This window comes from Macrosteles quadrilineatus, unplaced genomic scaffold (assembly GCF_028750875.1).
Source record: "Macrosteles quadrilineatus isolate MER2022 unplaced genomic scaffold, UCM_ALF_1.0 Scaffold_8__2_contigs__length_117827958, whole genome shotgun sequence".
In the NCBI taxonomy this organism is placed as follows: Eukaryota; Metazoa; Arthropoda; class Insecta; order Hemiptera; family Cicadellidae; genus Macrosteles; species Macrosteles quadrilineatus.
This window is the reverse complement of record NW_026542601.1, coordinates 61,696,510-61,712,330: the sequence shown is the minus strand read 5'-3', so window position 1 is coordinate 61,712,330 and position 15,821 is coordinate 61,696,510. Positions and strand designations below refer to the sequence as shown.

Below are 15,821 nucleotides of genomic sequence, written 5' to 3'. Positions count from 1 at the left end.
TGCAATGTTCTGCAAATAGATGACTTGACGCTCGAAGCTCAGCACAATTGCGCGAACTTTTTCAATGTTTTCCGGCGTTCGAACATTCCGAGGTCTCCTACTTGGTTTGCTTTTGAGTACAGAAGCCGTGTTCTGGAAATTACTTTATCCAACTTTGAATAGTTTTTCGGTTTGGGGTTGCACCATTACGGCCAAACGAAATTGACGTTGAGTAGAAATGATACCCAAATAATTATTCTTCAAAAAAGTCTCTAGGTCAAAGGCACGATGTTGCGGTAACCATTGATGATCCATAGTTAACTATACATTTAAAGGCATCAAATAAATATTCATTTGCCGCATCAATGAACTCTCCAGCCTTTATAACAGCTGAAATTCAGCATAATTATTTTCAAATTGCCCTGTTTTTTGGGCCACCCGAAGGCAATTATTAAACTAAAAATAAAACCCTACAATTGAATGATGGATTAGGGGTTTTACAACCCTTAAACTTTGGTATTTTTGTTTTTTGGACATCCAATAATCATTAATTAAGATTCAGTAGGCAACTTGATTTCCATCCTAAAGTTTTTAAATTTAACTAAAGTAGAGCTCCACCATACAGAGTAGGCCTGTAACATTTTTACATATTGGCCTTATGAAACAAATATGGTACGTTATTTTTTCTGAAATAGCTTTGGGAGATTAACCCTTCCCGGACGGGTGACGGATATATCCGCCTTTCTCTTCAGACAGACTGGCAGGTGCTTGAGCAGTAACCATGTTTTGCTGTACCAAGGCACCACTTTCCTGCTCTCTCCATGGCTGCGCTCACTCGCGCACTCCCCCCTCTCACCCACGCCAGCCCCCCCCTCCCGCGCACCCCCAACATCTCCTACGCTCCCCCCTCGACGTTTCACGCTCAACACTACTCGTCTTTATTTATTGTTTACATATTGTTCTTTATTTATTGCCTAACATTGTCATGGTCATATCTTTAAAGACGGGTGGCGGATATATCCGCTGCTTTTCTACTCATACGCGGACGGGTAGGGTAGCGGATATATCCGCATAGTTAAAAACGAGTAAAAAATTATTTTTTGTATGAAGTGTTTCATTGTGTTTATGTTATGTCAACTTGTATAACAAAACACAAATAAGGAAAATTAATTTTTATTTTTTCCTATAATTTTTTCCCGTTCTATGTCACGATATCGCCCATCCAGGAAGCGTTAAGCTTCCTTAAATGGCAGTGTCTTAATAATTTGTATAACAACTTCTTTTAAGTTTTAGATAACAGTTTTAAAACTATTTTCCAAATAAACACATTTTGTAAAATAAAAATCAGTGTGTGATAAAGATTATCTAGTTTCAGTTTCATAATATCATAATAGTAGATAAGAGGCACATTCATCAGTAAACAGAATTTAAATGATAAAGTAGCAATAACATTTCACAGTCACATACTATTCATGAATATGTAAACTGTAAATTTGTTTTTATATATATTTAAGAATTAATTAACTATCACATTGTGTTTTAGTTTAAATTGTTTTCTTTCTTTACTTTTACCTACATTGTCATGTGTTGTTGAACCAAATGACACATTTAAGATGTGCTCTCCCCTTTTATTTTGTAAATGTACAACAACCCATAGTTTTCTTCAAGGAATTAATTGAATGTGAGTACACACTTCATGTCAATAAGTAACTACTGTAGCTTACTACTCTTACTACAGCATATATTTGACATTTATAACACAGCAAACAAAATGTAATTTGGATTTTGGGTATCAAGCTTAATGGACCTAAATATTATTTTAGCGAGACATAAGGAAAGTTTGTCATTTCACTTTTGTACCATAAGGAGAAAATATCGAATACTAGCTATAATAGCTGTAGGACAGTCTGCGATAATCTACTGAAGGCTACTGCTTACATTTACATTTAGCAAGGCTCTTATTCAGCTATGCTGTTTGCATAAAGCTGTGTCTGTTTATGGCATATATGATAGTAGCTGTGGGGCTGTGGCTTTTTGTCACGATAGTCCCCTGGGGCTGTTTATGATACGATAGAAAAATGTGCTGTTTATGACATGATATATAGTCATGATATATATAGTGCTGTGGCTGTTTAAGATATGACAGCTGAGCAAGGCCCCACTAGAAAAAACAGGCCATGCTGCAGCACGGGCAGCGCAACACTACGTCACAGTGGTGGATAGTTGTACTAAACTCTTACCATTAAAATCTGACAAACAACCAGCTTGTTTATTTACCTAAAACATATGGGAATGGTGATGGCAATGAATTTATCAATGAAATCTATCCACTAGTGTGACGTCATGGATCCTGCAGCATGGCCTGTTTTCCTAGTGGGGCCTTGAGCTGAGGCTGTTTATTCCGACATAATAGTCAGCTGTGTTATTTATGGCGTGATAGCCAACTGTGCTGTTTAGTTGGCATTATAATCAGGTGTGCAGTTTTCAGGCTTAAATAAAATGCAGACCAAGTTAGAGTAAACTGTGGAATATAAATAGGTGAACGAGTCCCTTTATCAGGTTCTGTTGGGTTAGGGTTGCTCATCCTTTTGGTTGATGCTTTAGGTTAACTCCTTTAAATTTCATGCAATCTAATGATGCAATAATGTCTCTTCTTTGCACACAGTTTTATCAGTATAATTGCACTTTCCTTATTTAGGTATAGGCTACCAAATTTCTTATTTTATAATTGATGTTATCAGAGTGCCTTTTGGTACTTTGCATGACAACCTTGAAGAAAGATCACAATTTCATTCTGACCATCAACCAGATGGCTCAACAATGTAATCAATGATGATTCGCCTTTTTGTCATTTGAAAGAATAAAACTTAGTATTACCATTGAATATTTGACGGTAAATATGAACTAACATCTTTATAAATTGAAAAAAAAATGTTATCTACAGTTGTTAATGGAGGAATTAAGAAGGTACAAAGGAGCATTTGAACGTCAGTTCTACAAGTTAGTCTGCAGAGATGTTTGGGAAGGTGGGAATCTTCCAGTTGAATCTCGACCCCTGAAAACTCCACTGAGAGGGTTAATTCTTTCATACACAGAACAGAAACGGTGTAAGACAAAGGATGAATGTATTGAACGTGTTAGAGAGGTGCAACAACTGGCTAGGAAGGAGGGAAAGCCTGACACACAGTTAAAGTAAGTTTGTGAGATTACTTGGTAACTATATATAGCCACTCTTTATTCTGTGCTGTTAGTAAAGCTTGACTCGTGTTGTAGCTTGATTAAACTTATTGTTGGAAAAACTTGATTGTTGTAAAGGTAAAGTAGCTGGGTATAGATTAGTGGTTATTGTGCTCACATGACAATCAAAAGGTAGCCAGTTTGATTCTAAGAAAAGTCAGTACCGGTAGCAGTTTTATTATGGTTACAAACTTTGGCTCAGCTATTCAAGCTCAAGCTCTGACTATTTGGTTCAGTCAATGTATTGAGCTTTTAATAAACCGTCAAATCTGTATTTGATTATTTTAATTATGTGGTGTAGGTGTGTAATACTGCCACAGCATATTAAACAAAAACAATTTTCAGAACAAAAATTTTATTTTTTATTTTTTTAACTAATAATTTGCCGCGATTACAGGTGACGATGATGGTTTTCTTGTGATCGTGGGAGATGTTCATGATTTTGATGCACTCCTGGGTGAAAATGATGGGGTCCACGTGATTGTAGGAGATGTTCTTGGTTCTGTGGCGATCAACCTATGGGGAGAGAGTAGCCACACTCAAGTTGATTTGTCCTAGGTCCGCAAAGTACCCTAGATGCGACACTGTGTAGGAGTAAAGCGGTAAAAGGCTATCCGTGTTAAGGAAATCATAAAAACCTGTATATATACATTTTGTTTATTGAAACACATAGGCAGGATCAGAATCTATAGAGTATAACCAAATAAAATCGTTTTTTTAGTTTTTTTTTAATTATTTCCTAAAATTAATAACTCACTATTTCACCAAAATGTTGGACATAGAATTAATTGATAATTTCCATCTCGACCGACTCATAATCAAATGTTAAATATTCAGTTTTCTAGTTGGAGGGGACGGTTATGTCTATGAATGCATGGGTTGGCATCATTATCTTCCTGAACATGTAAAGATGATCAAAGGTGGTGAGAGACTTTATGGACGGAGCATTGAGGTTGCTTTCATTGATAAGAACTGTAAGTAGTAGTAATTTATAAACATATAAGGACAAAAAACATTCAATACCATAATTGTTTGAAAGCATACTTCTTGGCCTTCCAGATTATCTAAAGAAGGGTATTTTAAGCATGGTAAATACCCTGGAACTGGAAAGTGTGTTGATGAGCACAAAAAATATTAAAAACCTTGTCAGAGTATGATAACCAAAACTAAATAATTACAGCATTGTGTTAGCATTTCCTTGGGTGGGTAGAACCTGAGGAAACTAAAAAGACTTGTTCATGTGACACAATATTGTTGAAGCACAGTAGGAATTAATAAACTCAGTATAATAGATTCAATTTTCAAAGACTCTCAACAGTGCTAATTCAGGCAACTATTTTCACGATTCTGATTTGAAAAATGCCTATGTATATGTGGAACTAATTGACTCAATCAATGACCAATTACCATTGACCATTTTTGTCTAAAGTACCGTAGCTCTTTTTCTGATCCACAGGGAGTAAAAAGCCTTTTTTAGTTCCTACGGAGTAAAAGTCGTCAGCTGTTGTAAACTTCTATTGTTCACATATATCAAAATGATGATTGATTTCATCGATTGTGACTTATTGTTGCACTCTTGTCGATAGTTTGATATATCAACAGTATAATGTACACTAACTCAATAGACTAAAATTATTGAATCACTAACTAAAACAGCTGCTTTGTTTGCTTTGGCACAATTGAAAACAATTTGGAAATTGTTTTTAAAGGTTTCTTAACATGAATTAGTATATTTCAATTTCATTGCATAGGACCGAAAGTGACATTTCCCGGCGCATGCTAAAGTTTTTGTGTGGAGCCTCACACATAAAAACTCCAATTTCACGTGCGAGGCGAAGCCGAGTATGTGAGAGCTATTTTCTCGTACAAGGTGAAGCCGATGACGGTAATAATGGAGCAAGTGCCGGAAAATAACTTTCGGTACGAGTTATGAACAATACTTTTTATCAAGCCGCAAAAATACACAAACACAGAATAACAGACCTCAGTAATTACAACTATTTTATTTTTCAATTAATTTGTTCAAACATTACCTAAAATAAAATAAAATCTTCTTAAAGGAAACCTATGTATATTTATCAATACACTTTTTTTAAACATCAAAATAAAAGAATAAAACAACTTTTAATAATACATACAGCTGATTTAAATCATTAAATTAAACCGTAACAAAACAATAGCGTGCGTAGTGAGGAAATAGGGAACTCATCGAGAGCGAGGGCAAGTAAATTTAGAGCGAAGGAATATCAGCTTAGCTTGGGAAACGACTACTTTCATTGATGTCAGCTGTTATCGAAAATAGTTACTTTCGTTACGAAGTGATGAAAAGTATTTTTTCCTACAGTCACCCGACAAAGTGGGCTTCCTTGCACAGATTATTGTACAGAAAGCCTTACTTTGGCGCACAGTTTTTACTTTGGCGAACACCAGTATTCCAACCAAACAACACAAAACAGCGTGTTTTATTATGCACGTAATCCGTTTACGCTTGAAAATAAGTTGGCAACACTTAAAGATACCACAATGATCAGCTGGTGCAGCATCGCTCAGTGCATTTCGTTCAATGTTTGGATTTAACCTAACTTAAAAACATGTTGTACAGTGTTTGAAAGAATAAGGATAGAAACAGACAGACGGCGATGCGAAGCGAGGTGACGCGACGCGAAGAGAAGGGAAGCGAATCGTTTGAGAGCAAAGCGATAACATCACACACATTACAAGCGACGAGGTAGGAGCGAATTCAGTACCAATACTTAACACAAAAATGCACTCCACATGATCAGCTAGTATAAATAACTTGCAAACACACTATAGACCTTTTTGTACCAGGTAATGCCAGTTAACTCCTTATCTTAATTGCATATCTTTTGTCGCGACAAACATCAATATTCAGCCACAAAGGAGAATATAATTTATGAATTTGGTCTGTTCCACTACACATAGTTATAAGAAAAGTGTTGTGTTTATTCTGCCATACAGCGGGTTTTTCATAAACACACACGATAATTAGTTCGATGTCCATTGCGCTGTACTGGTCACCACCACCTGTTTTCGCTCCAAATTGTGCTTGTTCCACTGATGTTTGCTTCGCTTCGCTCTCAGTTGCACTTTGTCTGTTCACGCTAACCTGATAACGTGATTGATCATGTCGCTTTGCTTCCCCTTGCTTCGTTTCGCTGTCTGTCTGTTTCTACCCTAATTAATTATTATTTATGTGATTTATAGTAACTGTAGGAAAAATATAGGTAATGTGTAACACGAGTGCAAAGGGCTACTTTGCACACTAGTTACACAAGTAACTATTGTTTTGTAGCTTAGTTTGCTTAAATAATGGTGCAATTGAGCTCTGCTAGAAAAGTCACTTTACGCCCTTAGTGATGAAATATACAATTTGTTAGATCTTTTATCAACCCCCCCGCAGCAAACCTGCAGACTAAGCAAATTTATATTTGCCTGATTGGGTTTACACTAAAATGTCTCTTTAAAAATATGACATTTTATTCCCTATTTAAATAGAATTAGTTTAACAAGTACTTAGGTTTGCTGCAACAGGGAGGATAAAAAAGTTGTTTGTAAAATATTATTAGTTTACCTTACCTTACCTCCTTGGCCACTCAAACCTAAGAAGGTTTTTGGCCTCGCCAACAAGTTGCCTCCACTGCTGCCGATCTGCCGCCATGTCAAGAGATGCCCCTACTCTGTGTAGGTCTTTCTGGACTTGGTCTCTCCATCTCAACTTCGGTCTTCCTAGCGGGCGAGTGCCTCGTGGTTGTCCATTGGCGATCTTCTTAAGCATTCTTTCTTCTTCCCTTCTACATGGCCTGCCCATCTCAGTCGTCTACTCTTCACTATGGCTACAATGCCCGGTTCTTTGTACAGTTCTCGGAGCTCTCGGTTTTTTCTTATTCGCCACATACCTTCTTCATTTATAGGTCCGAAAATCTTCCTCAAAATTTTGTTCTCAAAAATGATAAGTTTGTTTTCATGATTTTTAGTTAATGTCCAGTATAATAATAATTAATAATAATAATTAATAATAATAATTAATAATAATAATTAATAATAATAATTAATAATAATAATTAATAATAATAATTAATAATAATAATTAATAATAATAATTAATAATAATAATAATTAATAATAATAATAATTAATATTATTAGTTTAGTAAGAAATAAATGCATTTTCCAAATTTGATCAAAATATGTTCATAAACAACCAAACTACAACAGTTTACTTATTCTCCATAAGAATAACATGAGAATTTTAAATTAAACACTTTTTTGGAATTTTCTCTTAACCATTATGCGCATAATAACGCTTCAATATAATTTTTTTTAAGCCCTACAAAATGGTTTAGAAAAAATTGTTAAATTTTATGTTTTTTTGGGTCGAATTGGGAAAAATCCATGTTAACCCCATAAAACCCCCCATAAACCCCCGTTCCTATAGTCCGTCCTGGTGATCATGCTGGTTTGAGAACTCTTTTGAATAAATGTAGGTTTACACGTTTATACAAAATTTAATCAAAATCGGATCATTTTTGCTTGAGTTTATCATGCTAACGGACACACACACACATATACAGGGTGTTGAAAATGTCTGGAACCAACATTATATCTCGTGAGTGGTTAAAGAAAAATAACTGATATTTTGTGTACGGATATACTATGGTTTTACCTATCTTTTAGTGTCTTATGAAAATTTTTACCACTTATAGGGAACGTCCTGTGGAGGATGCAGTAAAAAGTTTTAATGGAAGCCTATGGTAAATGATACATCATTTTTAAGGTCATTTTTTTCTGAGTAAGGAGCCACAAGTTTCATCTCAAAAGGACCACCCTAGCAAAAATGGCGACTGTTTGAAATTTAAAAAACCACTTATAGGGAACGGATTTTTTAAATTTCAAACAGTCGCCATTTTCGCTAGGGTGGTCCTTTTGAGATGAAACTTGAGGCTCCTTACTCAGAAAAAAATGGCCTTTAAAATGATGTATCATTTACCATAGGCTTCAATGAAAACTTTTTACTGCATCCTCCACAGAACGTTCCCTATAAGTGGTTATTTAAATTTCAAACAGTCGTCATTTTTGCTAGGGTGGTCCTTTTGAGATGAAACTTGTGGCTCCTTACTCAGAAAAAAATGGCCTTTAAAATGATGTATCATTTACCATAGGCTTCAATGAAAACTTTTTACTGCATCCTCCACAGAACGTTCCCTATAAGTGGTTATTTAAATTTCAAACAGTCGTCATTTTTGCTAGGGTGGTCCTTTTGAGATGAAACTTGTGGCTCCTTACTCAGAAAAAAATGGCCTTTAAAATGATGTATCATTTACCATAGGCTTCCATTTAAACTTATTACTGCATCCTCCACAGGACGTTCCCTATAAGTGGTAAAAATTTTCATAAGGCACCAAAAGATAGGTAAAACCATAGTATATCCGTACACGAAATATCATTTGTTTTTCTTTAACCACTCACCAGATATAATGTTGGTTCCAGACATTTTCAACACCCTGTATGTATATATATATATGAATATGAACGGATGGTGTTTTTGGCCTCTAAGGACCTCAACACGAAAAAAGTAAATCGGTCCCGGGCCCAAGGTCTTACCATGAGTACTACGGTAATAGCTTATTCCCTATGGGTAATTTGCTAAAAACTAACTTTTTTCAGCGAACGCGCCTACGGATGGGATGCAAAGAGGTCTATCCCGTGTTGTTACTATGGGACTGACAGAAAAATTTCTCGTCGAAAATTTTACGTTTCACTGCCGAAACAATAGCGATGTCCAGTTTTTGTATGGCAGAGATGAAGCAAAGGAAAAAAGGAGAGTCATGCAGGAAAAGAGGAGGCAACGAAGAGATCCTAATTACAAACAGGAAAAACCAGAGAGAATGAAAATTGATATGGATCAAATAAAAGAGGATTTAAGAAAACAGGGTGTGAAAGTTCCTGATAAAGTATTTTGGTAAAGTTTTGCTTTGTGTCCCCTTTATGTTTCTCATTCTATTTATTTAGGAAACCGTTATGAGTTTACATTGTAATTCTATGGAATATAAGAGATTTATGTATTTGACAAATTGAGTACAGTAAAGTCTTTTATGGACTCATCATTGTTGATGAGTCCACAAGTCGCTGCAGCAAACCTGCCGACTTAGCGAACTTCCATTTGCCTGGATTGATTTTTAATTATTAATCTATTAAATTAACATTTATGTTTAACGAGTACCTAGGTTAGCTGCTACAGGGAAACTAATAAAGTGTGTTTTTTATTAAAATATCAATAGCTTAGTATGAAATAAATGAAAGCGCCAAGTTTGATCAATTTATCCATAAACAAGCCAACTACAACATAATATTCTCCATAAGATTAACATGGGAATTTTAAATTAACAATTTTTTGAATTTTCTCCGTAACCAATTATCGTACAAAAACACTTTGATGTACTAAATTATTTGTTATTTTCAGCTCTTTAAAAAGGTCTGGAGAAAAATCAATAAATTGTGTACTTTAAGGGTAAAAAATGAGAAAAACCAATTTTTACCCCATAAAACCCCCTGTTAAACCCCGTTCCCATGGTCCGATCATGCTGGTTTGCGAACTCATTCAAGTTTATCCAGCCTTACACTTTCAAACCAAATTTTATTATACCAAAAATTACTCAAGTTATCGTGCGGATGGACACACACACACACACATATATATATATAAAAATTTGAACGAATGGTGTTTTTGGCCTCTGGGGACATCAAAATGAAAAAGTAAATCGGTCCCAGGCCTAGGTCTTACCATGAGACCTATGGTAATAGCTACTTCATAGGGAAATTCGCTAAAAAAAAGAAAAAGAAAAATTATTTTTTTAACATGTCCAATATTAGTACAAGAAAATGGAAGGAATTCCAATCACATGTTTTATTTACAGCGTGGGGTAAAAATAGAGAAGTTTGCATAATACATACTTTTGGTCGAGTTTTCAACCACGAGGTGAGCTCTTGTCTTATATACTAAAAGACTTTTACAAAACTTATGACAATATCACAGCTAGCCTGACCATACTGGACCAAATTACACGCGGTTGGTACCAAATGAAAGATATTTTGCACAAAAATAAGAACAAAAATGAATTTGAAATTCACAAAAACTAACATGGGTCTAATGGGTTGCCATGCTGGTGTCAAAAGAACAACAAAATATAAACAGAAAATTAAAACAAATTGAAGTAATTCCAATCACAACATGTTTTATTTACAGCGTGGGGTGAAAATAGAGAAGTTTGCAAAATATATACTTTTGGTTGAGTTTTCGACCACGTGCCAGCTCTATTGTAGGCCTAACTATCTTTTTTATTTTGCTGATGTAAACAAACAATGATTTGTTATTGTTTTTTCAACTGTTTCAATTTAAAAAAACCAAAAACTGTACAACCGAAGTAAATATTAACTTTAAATTGAAGGCATGACAAAAAAGTGCTATGAGTTTTGTAATGCTCCTGGTAATAAAGAATGTAATTAACTGTAATTAAGAAATATCCAATGTCTGTTTTAATTAAGAAAATGATAAGTCTTTGTAGTGTAGCGAAAAGTAACGTTCAAAACGGAAGTGAAAGTGGGTCTACACTATACATATTCTCGACCGCATAAAGTGCTCGATAAATCTCGCACTTCCAACATGGTCTCACATAGGTAATGACTCACTTTCTACTCTTGTTGTTATGAAATATCTGATTGTTAGTCTAATTTGTGTTGTTTTTATTACTAAAAATAATTAAATAAAAAATAAATGTTTTTTACTTACATACATTCTTTATTTTACTTTTTTCCTTCTATTTACATTTTTTCATAGTTGACTAAGTAATTTCTAAAACTAATAATAAAAAATTATGGAAGGACTAATTTGATTCAAATGTCTGTGTATTACCATTTATTAGGTTTAATCATATTTTTTATGATATCGATCATATTATTCTCTGAATGGTAAAAGCCTGAATATAATGCAATTTGATTTAGCCATTTATCAAGAATTATGATATGGGTCGAGTGACAAATATTTTGTCTTTATCCAATTCATGGACACAGTGAGCCTTTCTGGGGAATTACACCTACATCCGTCCCATTTCCTAATGGGCAAAAGAACAGGTTGGCAACACTGACGAATATCTCCTTGGCAGTGATAGTTCCATCAACGCTCGCCAAAGCGTCCTTCGTACGGGGGCGTTTTGCGAAGCGCTTTTCAGAAACAACCCTCACAAATTTTACTCAATTTATGAGTTAACTATTGGTTCTTGTGAAGTCCTACCTGTGAATCTGATTTATTTAACTTTTTATTTTGTCTGCTATTTGACTTAAACTAAGCATGGTTTGATTTTATTGTTAACCAATCTCTGATGATGGTTTATTTTTATTTTATTGAATTATGTATTGACATAGCCTATTATGTAATGTTTAATGGCCAAATAAACAATTTGAATTTGAATTTACCGAGCGGGAAATCATCTGCAAAAACTTTCTCTTTTTGTTTTAAATGTTTAAGGTTTATGTAGAAGGAGATAACCAATTTTCATTGGTTTTAACGAGGAGTAAGTTTTATCTATGCTTTAACTAAGAATAAAATATGTCTCGTACAAAATAAATACTTTAAAATATGCTAATAACCTAGTTTATTTCATTAGAAACATTTTCCCGTTCGCCGAAAGTCAATAAGTGCTTTAATAAGCTCAGAATTTGAGTAATACTGAGGTGTGTTTTCAGCCGTTTGGTAAAGGCTTAGAGCCCTCTTAAACCCCACGATCAATTTCTCTAAACTATACTACTGTGCCGAACTATACAGGGTGTCCCGGAACTCTCTACCAATATTTTAGGGCATTGCTCCTGGGTAAGAAACATAACTAAATATCATATTTAAACTGTCCGGAAGTCCTTAGTTATACTCACACAGCCGCCATTTTGTTTTTTTTTAGTTATTAAATTTTTTATAAAGAATATGGTTAAACATACGAACATTTATGACAACTAGACAAAGCTGCAAAAAAATTATGAAGATTTTTCAAATTCATAAAACAAAATGGCGGCCATTTAAACTTTTCTTTCTCAAATAGCTCAAAAACCATTGATTTTACAAAAATTTTAAATGGCCGCCATTTTGTTTTATGAATTTGAAAAATCTCCATAATTTTTTTGCAGCTTTGTCTAGTTGTTATAAATTTAATGTTTGTGCAAAGTTTCTATTTCGTATGTTTAACCACTCTTTAGAAAAAAAAATTAATAACTGAAAAAAAAAAACAAAATGGCGGCTGTGTGAGTAACTAAGGTTTTCCGGACAATTTGAATATGATATTTAGGTACGTTTCTTACCCAGGATCAATGCCCTAAAATATTGGTAGGAGAGTTCCGGGACACCCTGTAGAGAGGGTTATTCATTGGCACAGAAGGACGGGTTATTCTCAAATAAAAGCATGGATTTAATCTGCATTACACTGATGAAATCGTGGAAGTGTTTAACACAAAAGATCAACCAATACGATTAATACTATTATGAAAGGTTGTTCCAAAAGAAGAGAAACCATAGCATAGTTTACATATAGTAGGTCCTACTGTAATATAATAACTCCGATGACGAATGAATATATTCTCCTGATGACTGTATGGGAAATATTTTATTCATTGAATTACCTGTGCTTACACCTCATAAATGAACATATTAGACATGTTATCTGTAATGTATAGCCTGACTGTAGCCATTACACCTATACGCGTGAATCACAGCCGCCTTCGGTGGCCGTGGTAGCCATGCTATATACATGACAATATTGTCAATGCATTACTGTAATGTCCAATGACAAATAAATTATTATGATTCTGATCAACCATATTTTGTAACTAACGTAATAGTAATTATTATTGTTTTTACACTTATTACTCATTAAACAATGCTAAATGCTCAACATTTGTAAAATTTCACTCTGTTTATCGCAGTTAAATGAATTACCGGTAGCGCAAGCTTTAAAGTAACCATCGATTTCGACGGGTTTCACCTAGTTTGCCTAGTTAGTACTATTTCATTCCCTCGGGAAATAGCCGATTAGGAAAAGGTCTCTAAACAAGATTAAGTTTTGTTATAACTTATATTGTAATAGAGTTTTAAGTTTTTAGTAGTGTGGTACTCATTGATTATCCAGAAAATAAACAGAAAACAGCTGACTGCTCACTGTTACTAACTCAACAACTGTCACTTTTATTAGACTGAGGATCGGTATAGCAAATGTTAATAAACATTTGCATAAAATTAAACAATATTTTACACCTTTGTGTATACTATGCACCAATGGTGTCACAGAAACTATAGAACATCTTTTGCTTGAATGCCCACATTATGATTACGCAAGAGCACAATGTTTCAAGAGAATCAACAAATTCCCAAATGACAATACCTTTGAAAAAGTGAGGAAAATATTGGCAAGTGAAGATGTACAACTATACAAAGAAATAAATTCCTTTCTGAAGGTTATAAAAAGAAGAATATGAATACAATAAAGGCTCATTTCACACAATCAGTTAACATTCACACAACACTCTCCTTTGGCCTAAGGTTCTTCTATCCGAGGTCCCCCCTCCTTTTCGGGATAGGTAAAGGCCTGATGGACCCCTGGCCGAGAAGATATCTCACCCTTGACCTTAAATCCTCTCATTTCCTAATCATTAGATGCATCCCTCTTTAAAACAAATGTGAACAGAAACTAACAAAAACAAAATAGAAACAGAAACTATCACATAAATGTAAATGTGTAACTAACATAACATAACCTTTGTTACAGAAAGTGTCAAATGCCCAAAGACAACCACAGAAGGATTCAGTGAGTAATAGTCATCATCAGAAATCTAATAGGCTACGTGGAGTAATTATCCAAGCCTAAGCCTTAAGGGCTCAGAGGAAAAAAAAAAAAAAAAAAAAAACTGTCACTTCATTTTGACTGGTGTGTCCAAACCAAATAAATGCCTCAAGGAAATCAGAGTTAACCCTGAACTACAAGTGTAACCTATATTTTCGGTGATGTTACTGATGTTGTCCTTTAACTTTTAAACACTTGTTTTGCCAACTAATGTTATGTTTTCGGGACGATTTACTCAGAGCCCAATAATCCTTAGTATTATCAGGCGAGCTAAATCAAGTGAGCATACATGTTCTAGGTGTATTGTTTTTCCAAAACAGTCAATTTCAGACTGTTTACTAGCTTCTCAACAGCTATGTAATGTAAGGTAAGATTGTCCAATGTCATTTTGTCTCAAATTATTTTCACATATCAAAATATTTACCTCTTAATGTTTCAATGAATTAACTCACGGACCTTAAAAGATCTTTAATAGACCCATAAGTTTGACTGAACAAAGCAAAGTAGGCCTATAATTCTATAGCATAAGTTTAAGTCATTGAATAAGTTCATAACCTATCAAAATAGGTCAGTTGTTTGATCATTTATCATATAAATAAATACCCCCGCCGCAGCAAACCTGCCGTCTAAGCGAATTTCCATTTGGCCGAATTGATTTTCAATTGATCTATTTAAATAACATTAGGTTTAACGAGTACCTAGGTTTGCTGCTACAAGGAAACTAATAAAGTAGTGTGTTTTTAGTAAAATATTGATAGCTTACTATAAAATAAATAAATTTGCCAAGTTTGATCAAAATATATCCATAAACAAGCAAACTACAACATTTTACAATATTCTCCATAAGAATAACATGGGAATTTTAAATTTACCATTTTTTTAGTTTTCTCCGTAACCAATAATCGTACAAAAACACTTTGATATACTGAATTGTTTGTTTTTTTAAGCTCTTTAAGAAGGTTTGGAGAAAAATTGGGAAATTTTGTGTTTTGAGGGTAAGAAGTGAGAAAAACCAATTTTTACCCCATAAAACCCCCCATAAAACCCTGTTCCCATGGTCCGATCATGCTGGATCGCGAACTCATTCAAGTTTATCCCGCCTTACACCTACAAACCAAATTTCATCAAAAACGGATAAAAATTACTCAAGTTATCGTGTTCACGGACACATATATATATATATAAATCTATATATATACCTATATATATATATATATATACATATATAAAAATTTGAACGAATGGTGTTTTTGGCCTCTGGGGACATTAAAATGAAAAAGTAAATCGGTCCCGGGCCTAAGTCTTACCATGAGACCTACGGTAATAGCTACTTCCCTATAGGGAAATTCGCTAAAAAAATAGTAAGTTAGGCCTACTCTATTTTAAGCTCAAGAAAAAAAATTACAAGTGGCTAGGCCTGGCCTGGGTAAGTTATCACTATAAGTTATACTGTGATACTTAGGCATGGTTTGGGAGCTTGGTATTAGCGCTAGTCTGCGACTATGAACCGGATATTTCTGGTATTTAAGCTGCCACCTAGAAAACGGGTTTGTGAGCTCGGATTTAGTTAGGTGCGCGCCTAACTTGGCCAGGGATAATATTGCGACTAAATATTGTTGGTTCAGGAGTCTAGTAGACTTCTGAGAGATAATCTCAGTGGGTTTAACTTATGAGACCAATTTCGGTAGCCTAAGGTACTAAGAAATAT

The 15,821-nt window shown here is 34.4% G+C and overlaps 2 protein-coding genes across 2 annotated transcripts in view; both read left to right on the top strand.

The window, feature by feature from the left end:
• The first annotated feature begins 1,466 nt into the window (after positions 1-1,466).
• On the top strand, positions 1,467-9,298 carry LOC128999207 (peptidoglycan recognition protein 1-like). Its single transcript, XM_054425598.1, has 4 exons — positions 1,467-1,660; positions 2,924-3,171; positions 4,054-4,190; positions 8,901-9,298. Exons 2-4 carry the CDS (start codon positions 2,930-2,932, stop codon positions 9,197-9,199), a joined length of 678 nt encoding a protein of 225 aa, XP_054281573.1. The 5' UTR covers positions 1,467-1,660; positions 2,924-2,929; the 3' UTR covers positions 9,200-9,298.
• Positions 9,299-14,222: 4,924 nt separating this feature from the next.
• LOC128999202 (spermatogenesis-associated protein 20-like) overlaps positions 14,223-15,821 on the top strand; it is a 35,622-nt gene continuing 34,023 nt past the window's right edge. Inside the window, exon 1 of the mRNA XM_054425590.1 lies at positions 14,223-14,480. Within this exon, the coding sequence (XP_054281565.1) occupies positions 14,329-14,480 (152 nt within the window). The 5' untranslated portion in view covers positions 14,223-14,328. The remainder of the gene's footprint in view (positions 14,481-15,821) is intronic.